Genomic DNA, 20,893 nt, shown 5'->3' on the forward strand with positions numbered 1-20,893 from the left:
TATTTTTTACATTTCAGTTTGAAATGTAAAAAATAGCCTACAGACCTTCAGTGGTTACTTGATATTTCATCAAGTATGTCCCACAGAAACATGGCTGCACAGAGCATCTGTTTGTTTGTTTAGCATCCACACCGTCTATCGGCAACCTCAAGAGTCAAAAGGATTATAAAGCTTCAGGGAAGCCCTACCTTCTGAATGACATGAGTGTGTAGTGTCACACAATTTCTCAGTCCAAATGTCCAAATTGGCCCCCAAATTGCGATGGTTTGGAATAATTTGTGCACTAACCAGCGAGTGATGTCACTGACCACATCTGTCTTTTCACAGTCATGGTAAAAAGAAAGCAATCAATTTTAAGGTTTTAAATCAGGAGTTGATAAAAAATTATCTACATCTTACCAGGTTTTAAAATTAGGTAAATACAATCTTAGAATAAAAACAACACGTAACATATTGTACACACTAAGGTCCTACCACAGCATTTCAGCCACCTGAAGTCTGGACTTTGACTTCAGCTTGACTGAAGTCAAAGTCTCTCTCCCCGTCTCTCTTTCCCCGAGCCTTTCTTCCTCTTTTTCTCGTGCGTCACTCCTCCACCACCATGCTTGACATTTGTGATGAGGTGTTTGTTTTTGTCAAATGCTGTGCATTATGGCCAAACATCTCCACTTTGGTCTCACCTGCTCAAAGGTTATTGTTCCAGAAGTCTTGTGTTTTGATTTTTTCTTGGTAGCCCTTCCAAACAAGCCATACGTGTTAAGGCTAAATCTATCACTAACTTTAATATTTGACGTCCTAACTGTGGCCTGTAGAGTCTAAGATGTACCACTTTGGGGTTTTTTTTTCTAGTCTCTCTAACGATTGCAAGGTGTGGTCTTGAGATAAATTTCCTGGGTTGTCCATTTCGGGGAAGATTGGCAACTGTTACAAATGTTTGCCATTTGTGAATAATAAAGCTGTCATGAGGGTAGCAGAGGTAGAGCCAGTACATTCAAAGGCAGATGTGCAGTAGGGCACGTGGTAGCAAATTACAATTTAATTGCAGGAAGTAGCTCTTAAAACTACAGTTTCCCCAAAAGCATCCACATCAAACCCAGAGATGATGGGTGATAGAAAAATTGAAGAGTTTGAATTTTTAAATAATATTCTAGACCTCAAGATAATTTTTTCACATAACACCTTAGATTTACCAATACACTGCAGATGGTGTGATGCTATGAAAGTAACAGATCTCGAGATGCCATTTAATCAATACATGCCTATTTTCATTGGAGTTGCATTGTAATTATCCAGCAATAAGTCAACTGTAATTATCAATTACAAAGTCGAGATGGCTTTATTGAGTTTTTATTGAGATTGACTTTTAAAGCCAGAATTAGGTCAAGATGTTAGGTTCTTGTTAGTTGCAATAACAACCTCAGAAATCCACATGTGTGCATCATCCAACAAACATCTGCCAGTGGGCTGAAAGAATAATGGAAGCAAACGAAAGCAGTCCACAACATCTTTTGATGATGCAGATATTTTATCTATGAATAAATAGGAAACTAAATGCAATGTGTTGTTCATAGGTCAGTAGTTGAGACATGAGGCAAAGATATGGAGATTTAGTGATATATTTAAGAAAAGATAAACACATTACCGCCCCCAAAAATCACCGCAGCCAAGTCAGATTTCCCCTCTGATTTTCCTCATCTGTCCCCAGAGTCAGTTGCCCATTAACACAGTGTAACTCTTTGACCTTTTCATAACTCTCTTGTTATTGGTCTTTGTGCCCAGAACAGCCTGAGGGATATGACGGTTAAAAAACACAGAGCATCCTCCTGGTCTGCATCAGAGCTCACCATCCCCCATTGTCAGGACAGCCGTTTAAAAAAATACACATGCAAAAGTCTTAAATCTCGTCTCCCAGTTTTCAGTCATATGCTGTTTCTAATGGAGCATGACGTCTCTGTAGCCGATCACGTTGATGGTTCTGCATTTTTAAATCAATATCCCAAAATAACTTTGTGAAAGTATGGATTGGCTTATTACCTTAAAGCAGCCGTTTGTTAAATTTAAATGGTAAAAATCATTAGTTCAACAGCCCACAGCTTAGCAGCTGTTAAAATTTGTAATCAAATAAAATGGCTTACACAACTGTTACATTAGAGGTTGTAAAATAGCAGTCATTAAAAAAAATGTATCAAATAAAGATCTGCACTGACATTTGTGGAGCTATTTTTGCATGGATGATACGTTAGTGGCTTGTTTTTAGTCCAAAAAGTACTGACAAAGTTGAAGTGTAAGCACTGTAATAGTGGGAGGAGTTGCAGGGAGTGTTTGCAATGCTTTTTATCTTTTGTAAAACAGCATCGGAATCACAAAGTTGGCCAGAAAGAGACAAAATGATGTGATTTCAAGTACCGCAGTGCAAATATCTAACACCAAGTTGCTGCAAAGAGGTGAAATTCTGGGAGTGCCTTGGACTTACAGTTTACAGAGTTTACATCATGCCTAATGATTAAAGTGGCAGTATACATCTCCACAGGAAAACAAGCCCCTTTGTTTGCAGGGAGCCAGATTTTGTACTCAGTGTCAGACAGAATGTCACATTGAAAACAAAGACTGTATTTAGCAAATCTAAATTCTTGGTGTCTTTATTCTACAAACAAGAGATTATGCAATCAGTGTTTATTTCACAAAGATAAGTTTAAGCAAAGACTTAAAGCTTTTCTACTCTCTGCTCTCATTTCTCTGCAATTAAAAGCTGCATGTGACTATTCAGGTGGCACGGACACGATGGGGAAAAGGACAGGTAGTGGTTCTCCCCAAAAGTTTTCCAAAAAGGCATACGTTTATCCCTTTTTCAGTTACGTGGTGCTGCTGCCTGATCTAGAACCAGTTCCGTGCATTATTTTCTTCTCTTGAAACTCACCCCAACTTCTACAACTTCCCCAACAGTAACACTACATAACAGTTTGTTCCCAAACTGTTTCCACATGTGGGGTGAGTCTCAAAAGACACCAAAGCAGAACTGGCAACGTGTCAGTGAAAAATAGGTTATTGAAACTCCCACATGAACCATCATCAGCACTGAGAAATATTTGGGAAATGAAGAGACATTGTCCTGTTTTCATTTCCTTGGTGCTCAAATACTTCTTGGTTGGTTTCAGTGGGGCAGTGGCAGCACTCACTTACCTGTGAGACACACCTTTATTGATTAAAACAATATACACTAATAATTTATGTAAAAATGTAATATGTTATATTGAGACGCCAAATGAATCCAATTTAACACATTTATTGAAGCTGCCACGGCCGAAAAATGAGCTAAAACAAGACTTTATTAAACTGTTTGCCCAAATCTAATTTGATCTCTCGTTTCTTATTTGTGTGTTTGGAGCAGATAAAACAGGAGGTAAGCTTATAGCTGAGCTGGTCTGCTCATCTTTTTCATTCCCGTCACAAAAACTTGCACAGCACCTCACACACACAGACACATTCCAGCCTGCATATGCACAAAAAAAAAGCCCCCCCGACACACACACACACACACACACACACACACACACACACACACACACACACACACACACACACACACACATGCGCTCTGACATACAAGCTCACAGAGCCCAGTGCTGCGGAACAGCCATCAGTCAAAGTGTGTTGGCGCTGCAGGTCTGGGGGCATTTACATAGATAGATGATGGAGAGATTATGGGGCACAGAGGTTATTAATCACTCTGCTGAGAAGGAGAAGAGGGACTCCTTGGTGTCACTCTTCTCTCCAGGGATGGCTCTTTACCCTGGATATGTCTTTTGTGCCATTTCCAGTGTTCTATTTGCTGCCTAGCTAAACCACAGAGGTATTATAAGTGCCTTGGCATTCTGTATTGCTGCAGGGTAAAAGTACAGTGCAACGAAGTTCACCTCCAGTGAATACCTGCAGGGCTACAGTCCAGAAATTGTGCTGAAATGCAGAAGAACTTAACTTATTTATTAGCAAGAGAAGAACAGTAACAGAAATTGTTATGTATGCAAACCTAATTTTAATTCTAATTCTCACTATATTGCATTAATATTTAAGAATTTTTATATTTTATCATCAGTAACTGATGCTCTATTATTATTATTATTATTTTATTTATTTATTTTGGCCCATCAGTTTCAGTTTAGTTTTGTCCTTTATTTATGTGTACACAGTTTTCTGTGTACACATAAATTTTCATATATAGACAAATATCAGGAAAAATTGTGGGGTTGGATGTGAACCTCCATCAAAGAAGCTACTCATTTATTTCCCATTTATATTAAATATTGTAAACATATTTGCACGAGTTGTTTTAGCAAATATTTCTTTACATGCATACAACTCATATTAAAGCTGTAAGTAAACCTTAAAGATCCGCTCATATATTTAAATATATTGTGAAAAAAAATTGTGCTTCTCTGTTCCAGGTCGTCTTCTTCTACAGTAGTTTCACATGTGATTACTCAGAGAGTTAAGTTCTCAATAACTCAATACCTTTCTGAAAATTGTAACCTTCCCGTAGTTTAACATTTAATAGCACCCACCATTCTGCATGGTGTATGAATTTTGAATTGTGAGTGGTTGGAATGGGACACTGTGAGACTGGCAAATGTGATAATGTAGTAATCCACACCGACAGGTGAAGTACTCTGCTCCTCTGTTCTGTTTGCTTTGGTAAATGTAGCCGCTACCGTCTGACCTCAATGGGACCTGACATTTGGACCCTCCCTGTCCTTTCTCCTCATTGGTCCATCTCCTCTTCCCAATATTGGGCTTGTGCAGCAACATGCTTATGGTGTCTGCATAGGTTGATGTTGCAGCGATGACTCTTTGGCCAAGTGGCATCTTTGTTTTTTTGAGAGGAAGTAATGGGTTCATTGAATCACTTGGTTAAACTAGGCAGGCGGATGTATGGCAGGACTGGTGCTGCAGCTGATAGATGGATGGGTAGATGATGAATAGAGGGGTCGATGCATGGATGAAAACCTCGGTGGATGGATTGAAAGATGAGTGATACATGGGAGATAAGAGAATGAAAGCCACTTTAGAGATAAAGTGCACTGGTAATTTCCTTGTATCCTGATGACATGCTTCTTCCTTGATTCTTATAACCTTTTATCATCCATACAACTAAGCTGCGCTGCATGAGTCTATTAACAATATGAATAGAATATCTATTTAACAAATTTATTTAGTCAGGGTTAGGGTCAAGAAGAAAAGCCTGATGTGGAGACAGGAAAATGTTTACTACTTTTATGCAGAAAAGGGTCAAGGTCAGAAAATAAACTACCGAAATTTTTTTTCAAAATAACGTTTAATTTTGTGAAACTTTGTATACTGAAGAGCAGCCATGCAGTCATCAGCTAAACTAAAATAACTGACACAACAAAATAAAACCTGGGGAAAAAAGTCAAGAAGTTTACTAAAGTTACCAAAAAACAACAACAAAGAAACAGGCAAAACAAACAAACAAACAAACAAACAAAAAATCCTCAGCCAAGAGTCTTCAAGTAGTTTTAGCTGTTAGCACACCTTTTGTGCTGGTCCCTGCTTCAAATTTCAGCACTAGTGGAGGTCTATTTTGTGCACTCTAGTATCTGAGGAACTAAAGATCCTCTGGATTAACTGAGAAGCAGCTGATAAGGCTAGCGCTCTGTGCTAACATCGACTTTATTTTAAGACAGTTAAAACAACTCTTGCCTAAACCTGCAGCTCCTTATATGGCCACTAGGGGTTCCCTAAAAAAGCAAGTAAGAGAGATAAGATAAGATAAGATAGAACTTTATTAATCCCTCAGGTGGGTTCCTCTGGGAAATTCGATTTCCAAAAAAGCACAGCACCGACAGAAGTTACAGTTACAGAATATTATATATATATATACACACACACACATACACACACATATATAAATACAGAGACAAATATAAAAAATATATACGAAGGGGATAAATAGAATAAATAGGAATAAAAATAAAAATACAAGTGAATTGCACATTTCAAGTATTGAGTCTATTGCACTGTTGACTATTTACAAAAAGTATTGCACAAGGTATTGTACAGTGAGGTGAAGAGGCACTACAGCTTAGTTGTTCCCCCCTCCTTTGTCCTCCTGTTTCCCCTCCAGAGAGGAGTTAAACAGTTTGATGGCGTGTGGGACAAAGGAGTTTTTAAGTCTGTTAGTTCTTGTCTTGGGGAGAAGCAACCTGTCACTGAACAGACTCTTCTGGTTGTTAACCCTTTAAGACCTACCATAGAACCAAGTCCGCCAGAGCTTATATTATATTTTTACATGCTGTGGAGCCATTTTTGGGAGCATTTCAAGTTGCTATACATCAATACAACCATTATAGCCCAAACTTTAATAATATGCATGCATTAGGTGCATAGTAATTACATAAATTGCAAAAAAGTGCAATAAACTACAAAAAAATTGAAAATCGTTTTTGTTTTTTTAACATATATTTCTAGTTAGAGAAATTTAAGAGGCTTATCCCTCAAAACTGTAAATACAAAAAAGTTGCACAAACTAGTTTCCCGCCACAGGAAATTTATTTTGAGTGTCTTCATAGTTTTATTTTTGAAATACACCAATTTTTATATACTGCAGGAAAAACGAAAATAAATATTATAGTGCAAATTTGCAAAATAACAGCATATGCATCAAAATAAACTATTTCCAGCAGTGCAATATGAGTCCTAAGCATCCCAGAAACGACACAGAAAGTCATAAACTCAAACATAACTTTTTAAAACACAAGTATAGGCTTATAAGGCCCCGATCGTAAAAAAAACTACATTTCCGCAAAATGACGTCACTTCCGGTTTCGGGCAGGTCATGCGGTCATGTGATAGTTCGCGCTGATGGACATAGGAAGTGTTACAAACAGCTGATCGGATCGGCGAAGCGTGTTTCTGGAATATCATGTTTTTGTTGCTGCAAGTGATTTTTATGCAGTTTTTGCAAAGCTATATGTGGAAGGAAACTGTGACCTAGGACAAGCTGATGGCATAAGATGTAAGTACAACTCCTCCAGTTTCATATGCAAAAAAAATGATTGCGCTAGCTTACGTGGTTGCAGAGCTACCGGGATTTAAAAATAGTTACGCAAAACAGAGTGTGCCCGCTCCGATCGGCTGTAAAGGGTTAATGGCCGTGTGCAGAGGATGCCCAGCATTGTTCATAATGTCCATCAGTTTCTTTAATGTCCTTTTCTCTGCCACTGTCACCAGAGTGTCCAGCTTCATGCCGACCACAGAGCTAGCCTTCCTGATCAGTTTCTCCAGCCTGGATGAGTCCTTCTTTGCTGTGCTGCTCCCCCAGCACACCACAGCATAGAAAAGTACTCCAGCAACCACCGACTGGTAAAACATCCTCAGGAGCTTCCTGCAGATGTTAAAAGACCTCAGCCTCCTGAGGAAGTACAGTCGGCTTTGGGCTTTTTTATACAGGTGCTCTGTGTTGCATGACCAGTCCAGTTTATTGTCCACCCACAGCCCGAGGTACTTGTACTTGTTGACCACCTCCACCTCCTCCCCCTCTATCTGAACCGGCAGTGGACCTTCTCTGGACCTCCCGAAGTCCACAACCAGTTCCTTAGTCTTTGAGGTGTTGAGTTGCAGGTGGTTTGTGTGACTCCATGCGACAAAGTTCCTCACCAGACTTCTGTACTCCTCTTCCTGATCATCCCAGATACACCCCATGATGGCTGTGTCGTCTGCAAACTTCTGAATGTGGCATAATTCAGAGTTGTAGCAGAAGTCAGAGGTGTACAGGGTGAAGAGAAGAGGGGACAGCACAGTTCCCTGTGGGGCTCCTGTGCTGCTGACCACTGTGTCAGACGTGATGTCCTTCAGCCTGACGTACTGTGGTCTGTCGGTGAGGTAGTCGGAGATCCAAGCCACCAGGCAGGGGTCCACCTCCATCCTGTTCAGTTTTTCCTGAAGCATACAGGGCCGGATGGTATTAAAGGCACTGGAAAAGTCAAGAAACAGGATCCTGACCGTGCCTTTTCCCCCATCCAGGTGTGAGTGGGCTCTGTGTAGGAGGTACAGGATGGCATCCTCCACTCCGACACCCGCCTTGTATGCAAACTGTAGTGGGTCCTGGGCATGTTGTACCTGTGGTCGGAGGAGGTTGAGGAAGAGCCGCTCTAGAGTCTTCATAAGATGTGACGTCAGTGCCACCGGTCGGAAGTCATTCAGCTCATTGGGCCGGTTCCTTTTGGGGACCGGGACGATGCAAGATGTCTTCCATAGGGCGGGCACTCTCCCCAGTCGCAGACTGAGATTGAAGACTCGTTGTAGCGGCTCCCCAAGTTCAGCAGCACACGCCTTAAGCATCCTAGGACACACCTTGTCTGGGCCTGCTGCCTTTCTGGGGCGAAGCTTCCTCAGTTGTCTCCTGACCTGATCCACTGTGACACTGGGAGATGTTTGGGAGGAGGGGAGGGGGGGAGATGTCTTGCTGCTGAGAGAGGGATTGGAGGAGGGGGGTGTCATGGTGTCAGGAAGGGGGGGAAGCGAGGGAGGTAGGAGAGTGGGGAGAGGACTCTGTAGTGAAGGTGAGGGTGAGGGTGGGGGGGTTGTGGGCTGGTCAAACCTGTTGAAGAAGTTGTTGAGTTCGTTTGCCTTCTCCACAGTCCCCCCCACTGTGCTTTTCTTGGTGTTGTGGCCTGTGATGGTTTTCACACCATTCCAGACCTCCCTCATATTGTTCCTCTCCAACTTCTGCTCCACCTTCCTCCTGTAGGTGTCCTTTGCTTCCCTCAGGCAGCGTTTCACCTCCCGCTGTGCTGCTTTCATCTCCTCCTTCACTTTGCTCCTGAAAGCCTTCTTCTTCATGTTGAGGACAGCTTTGACTCCCTGTGTTACCCACGGTTTGTTATTAGGATAACACCGTACCGTCTTAGCAGGGGCAACCGTGTCCACACAAAAGTTGAGGTAGTCTGTAAGACAGTGTGTCGCCCCCTCTATGTCCTCACCATGTGGGCTCAGGAGCACATCCCAGTCTGTGGTGTCATAACAGTCCCTCAGAGCATCCTCCTTTTCTGGGGTCCATCTCCGGATGGAGCGCGTTGTGACAGGCTGCCTTTGGACGAAGGGTGTGTAAGTAAGTCCCAATAAGATGAAGATGAAGATGATGAAATTAGATTTTGAGAGATTCCTTTTCTCATATCTGGGAAATTCTTTCATTACCGCAGTTGAAATCCTACTATACACATTTTTGTATTAAAGCTTTAAATGGGCTCAGTAAAACAGCTTCATTAAAAAAAACATATTAAGTAACTTAACAAAAGCAGTTATAACCAGTGTTGGTCAAGTTACTTGAAAAAAGTAATCAGTAGCTAATTACCGATTACTCCCCCAAAAAAGTAATCCCGTTACTTTACTGATGACTTATCTTCAAAAGTAATTAATTACTTAGTTACTTAGTTACTTTTTAAAAACACGATTTACAACCTGAATAGGTAATAAAGCGATAGATCTTTCAGCCCAATTCTACTTTTTCTGCATAATCCATCATACAAAATGTAATCAAATGGAAAAGTCTCTTTTTAAAACTTGTTTTATTAGTTTTAATCTTTTAACTTTATGCATCAAGCAAAAAGTAAATTATATGCAACATTCTCTGACTGGAAGAAATTTGTTTAACATTTAAACTTATTTTCTGCACATTCCAGCACATAAAATATATATTTTTTGTGTGTTTACACTCTTTCAAATAGATGCAAGTAAAACACAGCAGAAAATAAAAAAGTCAAAGACTCGGCGGTCCTGTTGCTCTATTTTCACCTGTAAAGCAGGAGCGGGGCAGGCGGAGGTTTACCCTGGTGCAGGTGTGCAGCAGCGGTCACTGGAAGAATCCGCGAGTTTCTCTCTGAATTTCCCATTACGTCGTTGCGCACTCGGTGCTTGCTTGGAAGTTTAGGGTTTTTTTTCGCTGTAAAAAGAAGTTTTCTTCCCACGCACAACGGACGCTAATGTTTTTGTCACTTTTTATGGAATCAAACTCAAAGTAAGGTCAGTACTTCCACGCTTTAAACGCTGCACGCTCATACTATCTCCCGCACTCGATACATGATCCACTGTTGATCTGCACACAGCTGTTGTCACGAACGTCGCACTCGCTTACGTCACTGTCATGAGACATTCTTGCAAAAAAATCACGGTTTTAGTAACGCAGTAACGCAGCGTTCCTACAGGAAAGTAATGGTAATCTAATTACCGTTTTTGCAATAGTAATCCCTTACTTTACTCGTTACCTGAAAAAAGTAATCAGATTACAGTAACGCTTTACAAGTAACGCGTTACTGCCCATCTCTGGTTATAACTGAATTAAAAGACTTGAGCAATGTCCAACAATGTCCCCCCACCAAGTTATTTCTCATAGATGCTAACCTGAAAGTGCTACTGGAGCCTGTATCTGTTCAACCTGCCTGTTTTAGTAAACCAGACATGGCAGGAGCTGATGTCCCATCTTCATCATCAAGGTCTTGCTAGCATGCAAAAGCAGTCATCAAATGTATTTATATACTACACTCTCACTCCTACATCACATACTGTCCAAGGTGGTTGAAAATTCTGTTACAATGATAAATCAGAGAACACTTTGGATATTTCTTTCATTTAGATCCAGTGTGTGATTTAAGTCTTTCTTAATTTATTTATTGTTTTTTTAGCAGAATATGTACGGTCGTATGTCTGCTAGTATATAAACTCACCAACACACTTTATTAGAAGCAACTTCTTTTTAACACAAATATCTACTCAGCCAATCACACAGCAGCAACTCAACACATTTAGGCGTATAGACATGATTAAGAGGACCTGCTGAAGTTCAAACTGAGTGTCAGAATGGGAAAGAAAGATGATTTAAGTGACTCTGAATGAGGCATTGTTGCTGGTGGGGCTAGGCTGCTTCCAAGTGATGGTATGGTAACAGTAACTCAAATAACCTTCTGGCAACCAAGGTATTCAGAAGAGCATCTCTGAATGCATAACATGTTAAACCTTAAAGCAGATTTGCTCTGTCAGCAGAAGAGCACACTAAGTGCCAGCCCTGTCAGGTAAGAACGGGAAACTAAGGCTACAATTTGCACAGACTCACCAAAACTGGACGGTAGAAGATTGGAAAAATGTTGATGGTCTGATGGGACTCGAATTCTTCTGCAGCATTCAGACAGTATGATCAAAACTGAATTAGAATATGAAAGCATGGCTCCATGTGACACAATGTCACAAAGCTCAGATCATCTCAAACTGGTTTAACTGAATTCACTGTACTCAGATGGCCACCACAGTCACCAGTAACATTCTCTTTCCAGTACAGCTCCTTGGGAATGTGATGGAATGGGAGGTTCACATCCCACAGTCTGCAGCGACTGTGTGATGCTGTCGTGCCAATATGGACCGAAATCTCTGAGTGTTTCCAGCACTCTGTTAAATATATGTCATGAAGAATTAAGGCAGGTCTAAAGACAAAAGGGTATACGGCCCAAGACCAGCAAGGTGTATCTATAAAGTAACTGAATGATATGGAATTATACAGATGTTGTATTAAGTCAGGATGGGAGGTTTTGTGTTGAAAATAAAAGGTAATAAGATGATGTTTTTCTCCTGCTTCCATTAGTTACATTTTAGCCAATTAAAACATATTGGGAATTGAGTAAAGGCAAAGTGTGGGATGAGGAGGATATTGTGACTATGGTGGGGTATCTCCTAATTTCCATCTTTTCATTTGAGAAAAAAACTTTTGTTTGAGGTCTAAAAGTGATTTCAGATTTGTTTTTTTAAATAACTGTGCCCAGTCTCATGTTTTTAATTATTTATCATGAAACGAACGAACTGTCCCTTTGTGTCAACCATGGACATAAACTGTGGATTCCAGCCGTTCGGACAAAGATTACCTAATTCCTTGGAGATTACTGTGAGACTCCAGCTGCCAGAGGATTTGACATGATGTGGAGAAATGTCACCAACCAATCATGATACAGATTGTAGCAATCAATCAATCAATCAATCAATCAGCAGTGTGTGTGTGTGTGTGTGTGTGTTTGAGCACAGTATTCACCCATTTGCTCTTCCAGGTCAGCATGTAAAAAAGGAGACGCACAGAGACCCTGAAAGCATCGCCTTTCACATTCATCAATTACCGCACGCGGGTGTGTTGTGTCTGTCAGGAGGAGCAGATGGTGTGCGAGTGTGTGTCTGTGGGTGAGTAAGGCAGGGTGAAGGTGTCGGTACGCATGTGAGAAACAGAGAAAGGTGATGACAGAGACAGAGATGGAAATGTATGAGACAGAGATGTACAGATGTGTGAGGGAGATATGCACAGGTGTGTTACACGGGAGGAGGACCGGTGTGCTCGACCGTCTCACTGCGCCTGGTGATGGCTGCAGGATAACTAATCAATCTGTACCTGCCTCAGAGAGGGAGAGAGCGCGGAGGAGAAGGAACACTCAGACAAGATTAGCGGAGAGAGATCATGTCAGCCGTGCACAGTGCTGGCTTCACTGCAGATCCTGTTTGTGTGCTATTTTTTCCAGGCTTTTAAGATAAACTTATGTATTAATACGTTTGATTACATTTCCTTGGAAAAGGGAAATAAAACTATTTATGACGCTTTTCATTGTGTGTGTGTGTCTAAAAAAAACACAGATATTAGTCATGCTTGTAGAACCCAACACTTAGTCACTTCATATTTTTTCCCAATTACTCAAATTCCTTGGGGGTGCAACCAGAGCAGTGAAGTCAAGTGGAGGAAGTGAAATTATTTTAAATGGATAGCTTATTTAGCTTATAGTGAAATATATTTAAAACAAAATGCCACCTTTTTACTGCATTTTTTTTTTTGGGTAATACTTCAGCAGAAATTTTCAGAGATGAGCTGAGACAAAACAGCCCCAGAATCTGATTTCCTTCTCCCCTAAACTTTCAGAACTTTGCAAATCTACTTTCCACCCAAATGTTGCTTGTGCAAATCTTGCCGCTTCCTTCAGTGGGGAAGATTTTTTTTCCCTTCCTTCTTCTTCTTCTTCTCCTCCCTCCTGCTCTTAACAGTGTACCAGCGGTTCTAGGGGCTGTCATATTGCATCAGCGCACTGCTGATTACTTCCACCTTGTCTCCCTCGTCAGGAAATGATTCTGACACGCACTCACACCCTGCTTTCTCTGCATCAATATGCGTGCGATGGAAAAACTGCAGACAGTAAATAAATAATGAAAGACAAGGTAGGGAGGAGGAGGAGGAAGGGTGGGGGCTCTCTTGTGTCGTTCTCTCTTGGTCTCTTTCTCTGTCCTCTGTGTGTGCGTGCGAGTGACTCACTGTGGGAAAGTGCTGTGTGCATTGTGCGAAGGTACCTACGTGCATCGCAAGCATCTGCAGCCGTACAGTTTTCCTTTTAAGTCGGAGACGGAAATAAAATTATAGGATTTATTACACAAACACTCCTGAAATGTTTGAAGGCACTGACGACTGCCATAAAGCTTTTAAAGATGGCACTAACCTTGAAATTAGAACATCAAGAGCATTCATTTTGACTTCCTTGAAATAGCATATTCATTTCTATCATCCAGTATTCCAATCAGGGCTGCCCTTTCTTAGCACTTCCTCACCTCAGGAAGGTCTTTGGAAGTTTTTCTTCCTGGTGGCAAGATGTAAGTATGCCAGTAGTGCAGCGCAGGAGCATTTTCAGTCAAAATCCCTGAAGGAATTATCACAGACACTCTGCATTTCTGTGGAGGATACAGAGAGGGTAAGCACATCTGATTGGCCCACTAACCCCTGGTACCCAGTGGCAAGACTGGCATCAGAGGGGCCCGCATACACGTCAGTATTTATTTAGATGGCAGGTGATTTACAGTCACCCTCTTCACTCATAGCATTCCGGGTACAGTTCAGCAACCATGCAGCCCTTGTGAGAAAATCCTACATCTTCATCCCTTCATCACTCCAGTCCCGTAAAACATTTATGTTGATGCTGTAATGACATCCACACTTAATTAATATTTAGTTGTCTAAACATTCATGCCATCCAGTTTATCAAATGACTTCAGTTCCACATATGCTGCAGCGTTTGTCTTGGATAATGTTTTGCAATTGGCTTTTTAATTCATGCTTCGAAAAAATAAATACAAAGAAGTAAAATGCACATTGTTGCAGGCCAGCCTTCCCACTGTTATCAGCATTAGGAAACAAAAATTAAGCAATCGGGTGAAATTGAGAAGTCTATGATATCATTTTCAACACAAATAAAAGCTGATTTCAATGATTCTTCCCAACAATGACGAAAGACACACTATTAAAGGAAGTCACATTTAAAATCATCTTCAATGACCCAGATGTCTTTGACAGGAGTTGGTGGACATAAAAGCGTAGTTGATCTGTGTCTGAAGAACAGACAACAAAATATTATAGACTGATGGCTGATGTTTCATTTAGTTTGCCTACTATGGGTTTTAAATCAAACCTCAGTGTTTAACTTTAAAAAAAAAAGTTAGAGCGGAAAGGCTGATTGGGCACGTGCAGAGGAGGGACACTAGATATACTGAACAACAGGATGTCGAGGATGGAGCTGCCAGGCAGGGGAAAAAGAGGAAGACCTCAGAGAAGATTTGTGGATGTAGTGAAGAAGGACATGCAGAGGGTTGGTGTGACAGAGGAGGATTCAAGGGATAGGATGAGATGGAGACGAATGATTACTGCGGCGGCCCCTAAAGGGAGCAGCTGAAAGGAGAAAAAAGAAGCATCCTGCATGTACGCACAGCATGTTTTGCCAGATGTCGCTGCATACATAGAAAGCGAGAGAACAGTTTAACACTATCCCTGCCAATGACGAAATATTCCAGCAATCGCCTTTCTCACATCATGCAATAGCATTAAAAATGTAAAACTCTAAAAATTATCCTGGAGGTCTTGAGTGATTAATGATTCATGAGTCACTGGGAAGTTCAGAACAATACTCTGGCGGGGAAAGTGTTAAGGAACAAGAAAGTCTGCATTAGAAGGTTGGGGAGGTGGTGGTGAAGTCAGAAGTTTGTCTGGCAGGAGACAAACTTCTGACTTTTGTCCCATTTGGAAGTTTTTAGGAAGTTTTTTGCTTCTTTTTTGTGTTTTGTTTTTTTGCTTGCACTGCTTAGGTAGTTTTAGACACTAATGCATTAGGTTAGGTTTTAGTTGTCATTTTGGAAATTATATATTGGATTTATAAGGCACTTTTCCTAACAAGGTTACAAAGTGTTTCACAGAAGGGAATTTATGGAATATTGAAAAATCTAAGAAAAATAAGGCTACTAAATACTGAAAGTAAACTTTTAAAGCTTTACTAGCTTGTATTTCCAGCTTTTGAAAAATGGTTTCATGAAATAGCTGCTGCTTTAACAAGGTAAGAACACAACAGGTACCTGGAAATTACAGGTTGCTACTTACCTGGAAAGGTTTAATGCTTCTTGGTCAAGCAGAGGCTGTGCAGCATCTGGAGGATTGCACATAAGCAGTAAGCAGTGGCCTCGCTTGCAACATGCATGCATCCTGTGCATGAAGGCAAGTTGAAAAAGAGACCGCTGTTGCATGTAAGACCCCTTTTTTTGTTCCTTGCATCACCCACTTCACATGTGTAACTCAGCCGGTATTCCTTCTAGACCTCGTGTGCATGTTCACATGCTCACATTGACTCCGGTGGTCAGAAAGAATTAAACAGACCTTAGTTTTAAATTCACACAAGTGCAGATCTTGTACATTGTGTACTGCTAATAGATACAAACGCCAAAGCTTAAACTTTGATGGCCAAGTTGAAATAAATCAGAACCAAAGCTTTAAGGGACCGTCAATTAATGTAAACCAGACGTTTATTGTCTTCTTCTTACGGAAATGATCTTACACTTTTCATGGTGCTAAATCGTGTTAAGTCTGACTATGCAAAACTGGAAACTTGTATACCGTGAAATGCTTTTCAAGAGCGTGAACTTCTAGTTTTCTTTTAAGAAGAAATTGCATCTTCGGCTGTTTCAGATTGCGCTGCAAGGTCCAAGCACTGCCTAACTGTAAAATATTAAACTTTACACTGTAAAAAGAAAATTCTATAAAAAATGGAAAATGGTAATTTATTAATCCTTTGTTCCCTCCATTTCAATGCATGTTTGAATAAATAGTAAATGGGTGGTTTTGGATGGTTAAGAAAATAAGGAAATTCATTTTAAAACATTCATCGTACTGTATTGTTTTTACAGATTTTTATCGTTCTTTTTTTCTTTTTTACAGTATATCTTGGTGCACAATATTAACTGAAAGTGTTATTTAAAGAGGATCTGGTTAACTGTTGTATTAATAATTCTCCAACAATGTGGATGCAAAACACACAGAAAAAGAAGAATGTGATGTTTCACAATGAATGATTTCATTGTTCCTGTATTAACAGGATGACAACCTTCACATCTGTCCATTAAAATAGTCATGTGGGAGCTATTTAGCTTGCACAGCTTTTAAATGCTCACTAACACACTTTACATGTAGTTTATCTTTTGTAAACAATGGATCCCAGTTCGGGGATGTGAGTGCTGTGCCTCTTATTGTGACTGTTTTAAAACAGATTGAATATAGCTGACATGAAACAACTTGCTCGTTAGCTACAGACATCTGATTAAGCTGTTGCTTGCTATACACGATCGAACTTTCTTTTCAGTTTAAAAGTGTTGTCAACCAGAACAGATGAGGAAGAAGTCCCCTCCGTGAGACGTCAGGCGTGTACTTCACTTCAGTCGGCTGACTTTCCATGGTTTACGGCTGTTAGTTTCTTCCAGTCTTAACACTCCTTAAGAATGTGGTGCTACACTGGGGACCGAAGGCTAATGTGCTATAAAAATGCTATCATGTTTTAATAAGCTGCTGGCATCACAGGCAAGGTTTGATAGAGACACTAATGGCCCTGTTTTTTGGAGAAATAAAATCTGAAGGAGTGGTGGATGCTTGATGTCAGAAGTTTGTCAGTCCTATTTGCAAGTTTTGGGGTTTTGTATGTTTTCACTCACTGATTTTTTAAAGATGATTTTACTTTTGCATTTTGATGCATTTGGTGACAGTGAGAGTGGCAGCACAGCTACTTGTTATGGTTTAAGTTGGCTTGTGTTACACTGAGTACCTTTAACATGTTGAAAAATGACATTTGAGGCTATCCACTGTGTTTAAATGTGACACCAAAGAGTTTTTGTCTGGAGTCTATATGTGACCTGTTAAGACTCAGCCCAGTCTCATCACTGCCATGAGACAGAGCACTGACACCCAAGGACACCTTCTGTCTCTTGGACGTCGGCGGCTCTGACAAAGCGGCCCATGACTGAGAATGGGATAGCTTGTCACATATCGCCACCACCCAGCTATCTTGCTAACATCCTCCTGCTACCTTCTCAGTCTCTGTCTCTGCCTCTCCCTGCCAAAGCAGAAAGCTGAACATTAGCACTTGGGCCTGAAGACTTTAAATCCTAGTTCCCGAGCAGAGTAGGAGGTGGAGGGAAAGAAGGATTAGAGAGAAGTGTCTCTGATGTTATTTAATCTCACCGTCCAGGGAGTGAGCGAGCCGGCGCACTCCCAGTGCACATTATCAACCTCTGATGACCAGTGAGGGCGGGTGAGGGGGAGAACGGGCGCCTTAGATGCCACATTGCCACCAACACTGCTGCTGCAGAGCACTTCAAGCCATCTTCCAGGCCGTCCCTAAACAGTCAGCAGCTCAATTTGGGTGATGGCAAGCGTGCTCAGTCAGGGGAGAAGTCAGTCCCGGATGATTTCCTCCTTTTTCTGCTCGTTCTCCTCTGCACTGACACCCCTCTTCCCCCATCTCAGCTATCGTCCAAATGCGCCTATGTCCTCCCTTTGCCTCCCGCTGCCTGCCCCCCACCCACCTCCGCAGCATTCCTATTCCCGCGCCCTACCTACCCCAGAAACCAAAAGACCCGGCAATCATTCAGTCGCTCAAGTTATCTCAGGAGCCTGTCTCGCTTCGCCTCCCCCCCTCCAACCTCCCCATCCTCCCTTCTTCTACTTCCCTGCATCCCTCCACCCCTGTGCCCCCCCAGTGCATTCCAGCATGACAAACCACATGGGATTTCACTAGTCCTTTAAAGTCTGCTGCCTCTGGGAACCACTCTTCTTCATGCAACATTTTAGTATTCTAGGGAATACGTGACCAGGGAGGCAACCAATGCAGTTATATGTCTCCCATCTCCTCCAGGTTGTTATTTCTGTTGAGGCTTTAAAAACAGGCAAGAAAGGTAATACTTATCAGGTGATCAAAAGTGATTACTGATTTTTCCCTTTTTTATATATGTTTGTATATCGGGGCATTTATTTTTCTCTCTGTCCATGGTTTCTGCACAAAAACGGTTCTACCAGCATTTCTTTTACTGAAGTCATTTTTTTTTTATTTTAACACATAAAAGCATCACAACAACAATATACAAATTCTTAGTAATCTTTAAAACCAAAACACATTTACACATGCAACAATAGGGTTTAAGACAATGAGTAACTTATTGAATAATCGTGTTTTTGGAATGTCTCAACATTATTTTGCTGGAGGGACTGCTGTTTACGCTGAAGGAGGAGTTTCATCGATCTCTTCTCTCCAGAACAACATCTGGCATGTCAAATATGTGTAGTGGTCTGTAATTAATTCAAAATTTGAATGTTTTCAACATGACCTACAACTCTTTACTGGCATTACTTTCTACCTTTTTGACAGTTACAACCTTTAGTGATCCAAACTGAAAGGAGAAAAAGAAAAAGACACAATGACCTATGTAGTTCTGTAAGGGAAAAAAAAGGATTTTCTTTGAGAATATGACCCCTCAGACAGCAGTCTGACTCAAACATCTGGCGCTGCCACAATCAAATGACGCCCAATTAGAGCTTAAAGAAGTGTAGCTCACCACACAGGACAATGTGGGCCGTTCTGCTCTATGTCCACTCAAACCAGGAAGCACATCAACAAACCCATCACGGGAGCGCTGCTGCTATCGTTCGCAAACATATCACACTGCCAGCAATGGTCTAAACATGAGCATGTGGATTGCAGATTACATTAAAAAAGAACAAAAAACTGAATAGGACTCAGTTTGATATAATAATTGAAGTAAAAAATATATATAAAAGGTTGAAGAATAATCACAAGAATAGATTATTGCTCCGCGGTGAAGTGTGTTGGGTTTGTATATCCTCGATCCTTGTGGCCTCTTCCTGTTTGATGGATTCAGGGTGACTGTATGATTGTCTGTTTGAGTCCTTTACACAGGATTGGCTGTGAACCTACAGCCACGACACTGAAAACACATTCATAGACACCAAAAATATACATTATGATACTGTCAAAAGGTACAATAATTACACAGAAAAGGAAATTACAGAGTTAAAACAACACCATTATGTTATCTTTTATCTTTTTGTCTGTCCACGTTTTCTTCTTTCATCCTCTCCAAATGTTTCGGGCGTGATGGGTTCTGTGAACCCATGAAGTGCTCCTGGCAGAGAGTCAAGAGTCCCACCTGCCCTCCTAACTGGTGGATGGGGTGGCCACGGCTTTCTTTCTAAAAGAACCACCGAAAAGCTTCGCCGTTGTTGACCGGCGTCCTCTGTGGGAGACAAAATGTGAAGGACACATTTTATTTCACAGGTTTCATGGTGATGTCACTGGCAACCTCTTGAAAATAAAACAAAACAAAATTCACGTTCAAAAATCACAGATGGCAATAACCCGCAATGTAAGGAGCAGTTGGGTAGAATTGGCTAGAAACAGCATGGACATTAAGTAAAGTAAAAATCCCAGAAGGGCACTTAAAATGGCCAGAAAGCACAACCACCAAATCAAGTATTTCATCAAAGAGCCAGCCAAGGTGATTACATCCACGTCCCACCCACACCCAAATAATCATTACGCTGTATGAAATATTCAATACAAATTCCCAAGAAGCAACAATGAGGCATTTAATTACTGTGAGCTCTAGCCGCAGTGAGGGGGAACAGTGCATCGTTTCAATTTGAGCCCGCGCCAGCAGCCGCCCCTCCTTCTTCTCCCCGAAACCTCTACGCCAGAGTGACAGCCTCTTCTTTCCGAAACTCATTTGGAAGTCAGAGACATAAAATACTGGAGTCTCCAACCAATCCCCATGACCAATTAGCACATTTTTTTTGATTTTTTTTCCCCCTGTTGACGGGGGAAATGGTGCATAATCACAACTAAAATCACTTTAGTCTGAGTGGAGAGCAATTTGACATTTTAATACCAAGTGTCATTGGCAGCTTCTTAAAGGCATGCTGATGAGTATGTTAGCACCAGACAGGCGCATGCTCTCAAGCTTATACCGGTTATTGACCACATGTAAAACCTACAGTGTACAACGGGCGCTGATAATAGTTTATATTTAAATTGTATTACCCAAAAGGATTCCAACCATTTGTAATTATTAATTGTCTGGCATCATGATACAAAACACTGTTTTTTTCCCTTTTTTCGATAAACAATGAATTTGCCTGATAATTGCTGCAGGAGGAGTAACATTTATGCAGTCAATGCAGTAGGCGGGATTAATGCTGTTGTTATTTGTCATGCAGTGCATTGCAAAATGGATATTTAAGCAGCCTAAATTAGCTTGTTTTCTCCACCAAAGAGGCTGCTCAGTGACAAGTGGAGTAACAAGCTGAACAGCTTTTACTTCACTTAACTTATTAAACTAAAACCAAAGCCAGTGTGTTTACATTGACTTTTAATGTCATTAGACACTGCATGCATATGCTGGTCTGTAGTGATTTTTCATTCAAGAAAACTCCAGTTGCACTAGTATCAGACTGAAGAACAAGTGCAATACATTGGCAATTTGTTTCATATCAGAA

The 20,893-nt window shown here is 41.0% G+C and overlaps 1 protein-coding gene across 2 annotated transcripts in view; it reads right to left on the reverse strand.

Annotated features, from left to right (window-relative positions):
- Positions 1-18,402: 18,402 nt before the first annotated feature.
- cxxc4 (CXXC finger 4) overlaps positions 18,403-20,893 on the reverse strand; it is a 29,610-nt gene continuing 27,119 nt past the window's right edge. For both annotated transcript variants that reach the window (XM_026171203.2, XM_026171204.2), the window contains exon 3: positions 18,403-19,635. In XM_026171203.2, coding sequence (XP_026026988.1) covers positions 19,591-19,635 — 45 coding nt within the window. In that variant the 3' untranslated portion in view covers positions 18,403-19,590. The remainder of the gene's footprint in view (positions 19,636-20,893) is intronic.

Source organism: Astatotilapia calliptera, chromosome 6, assembly GCF_964374335.1.
Source record: "Astatotilapia calliptera chromosome 6, fAstCal68.1, whole genome shotgun sequence".
Taxonomy (NCBI): domain Eukaryota; kingdom Metazoa; phylum Chordata; class Actinopteri; order Cichliformes; family Cichlidae; genus Astatotilapia; species Astatotilapia calliptera.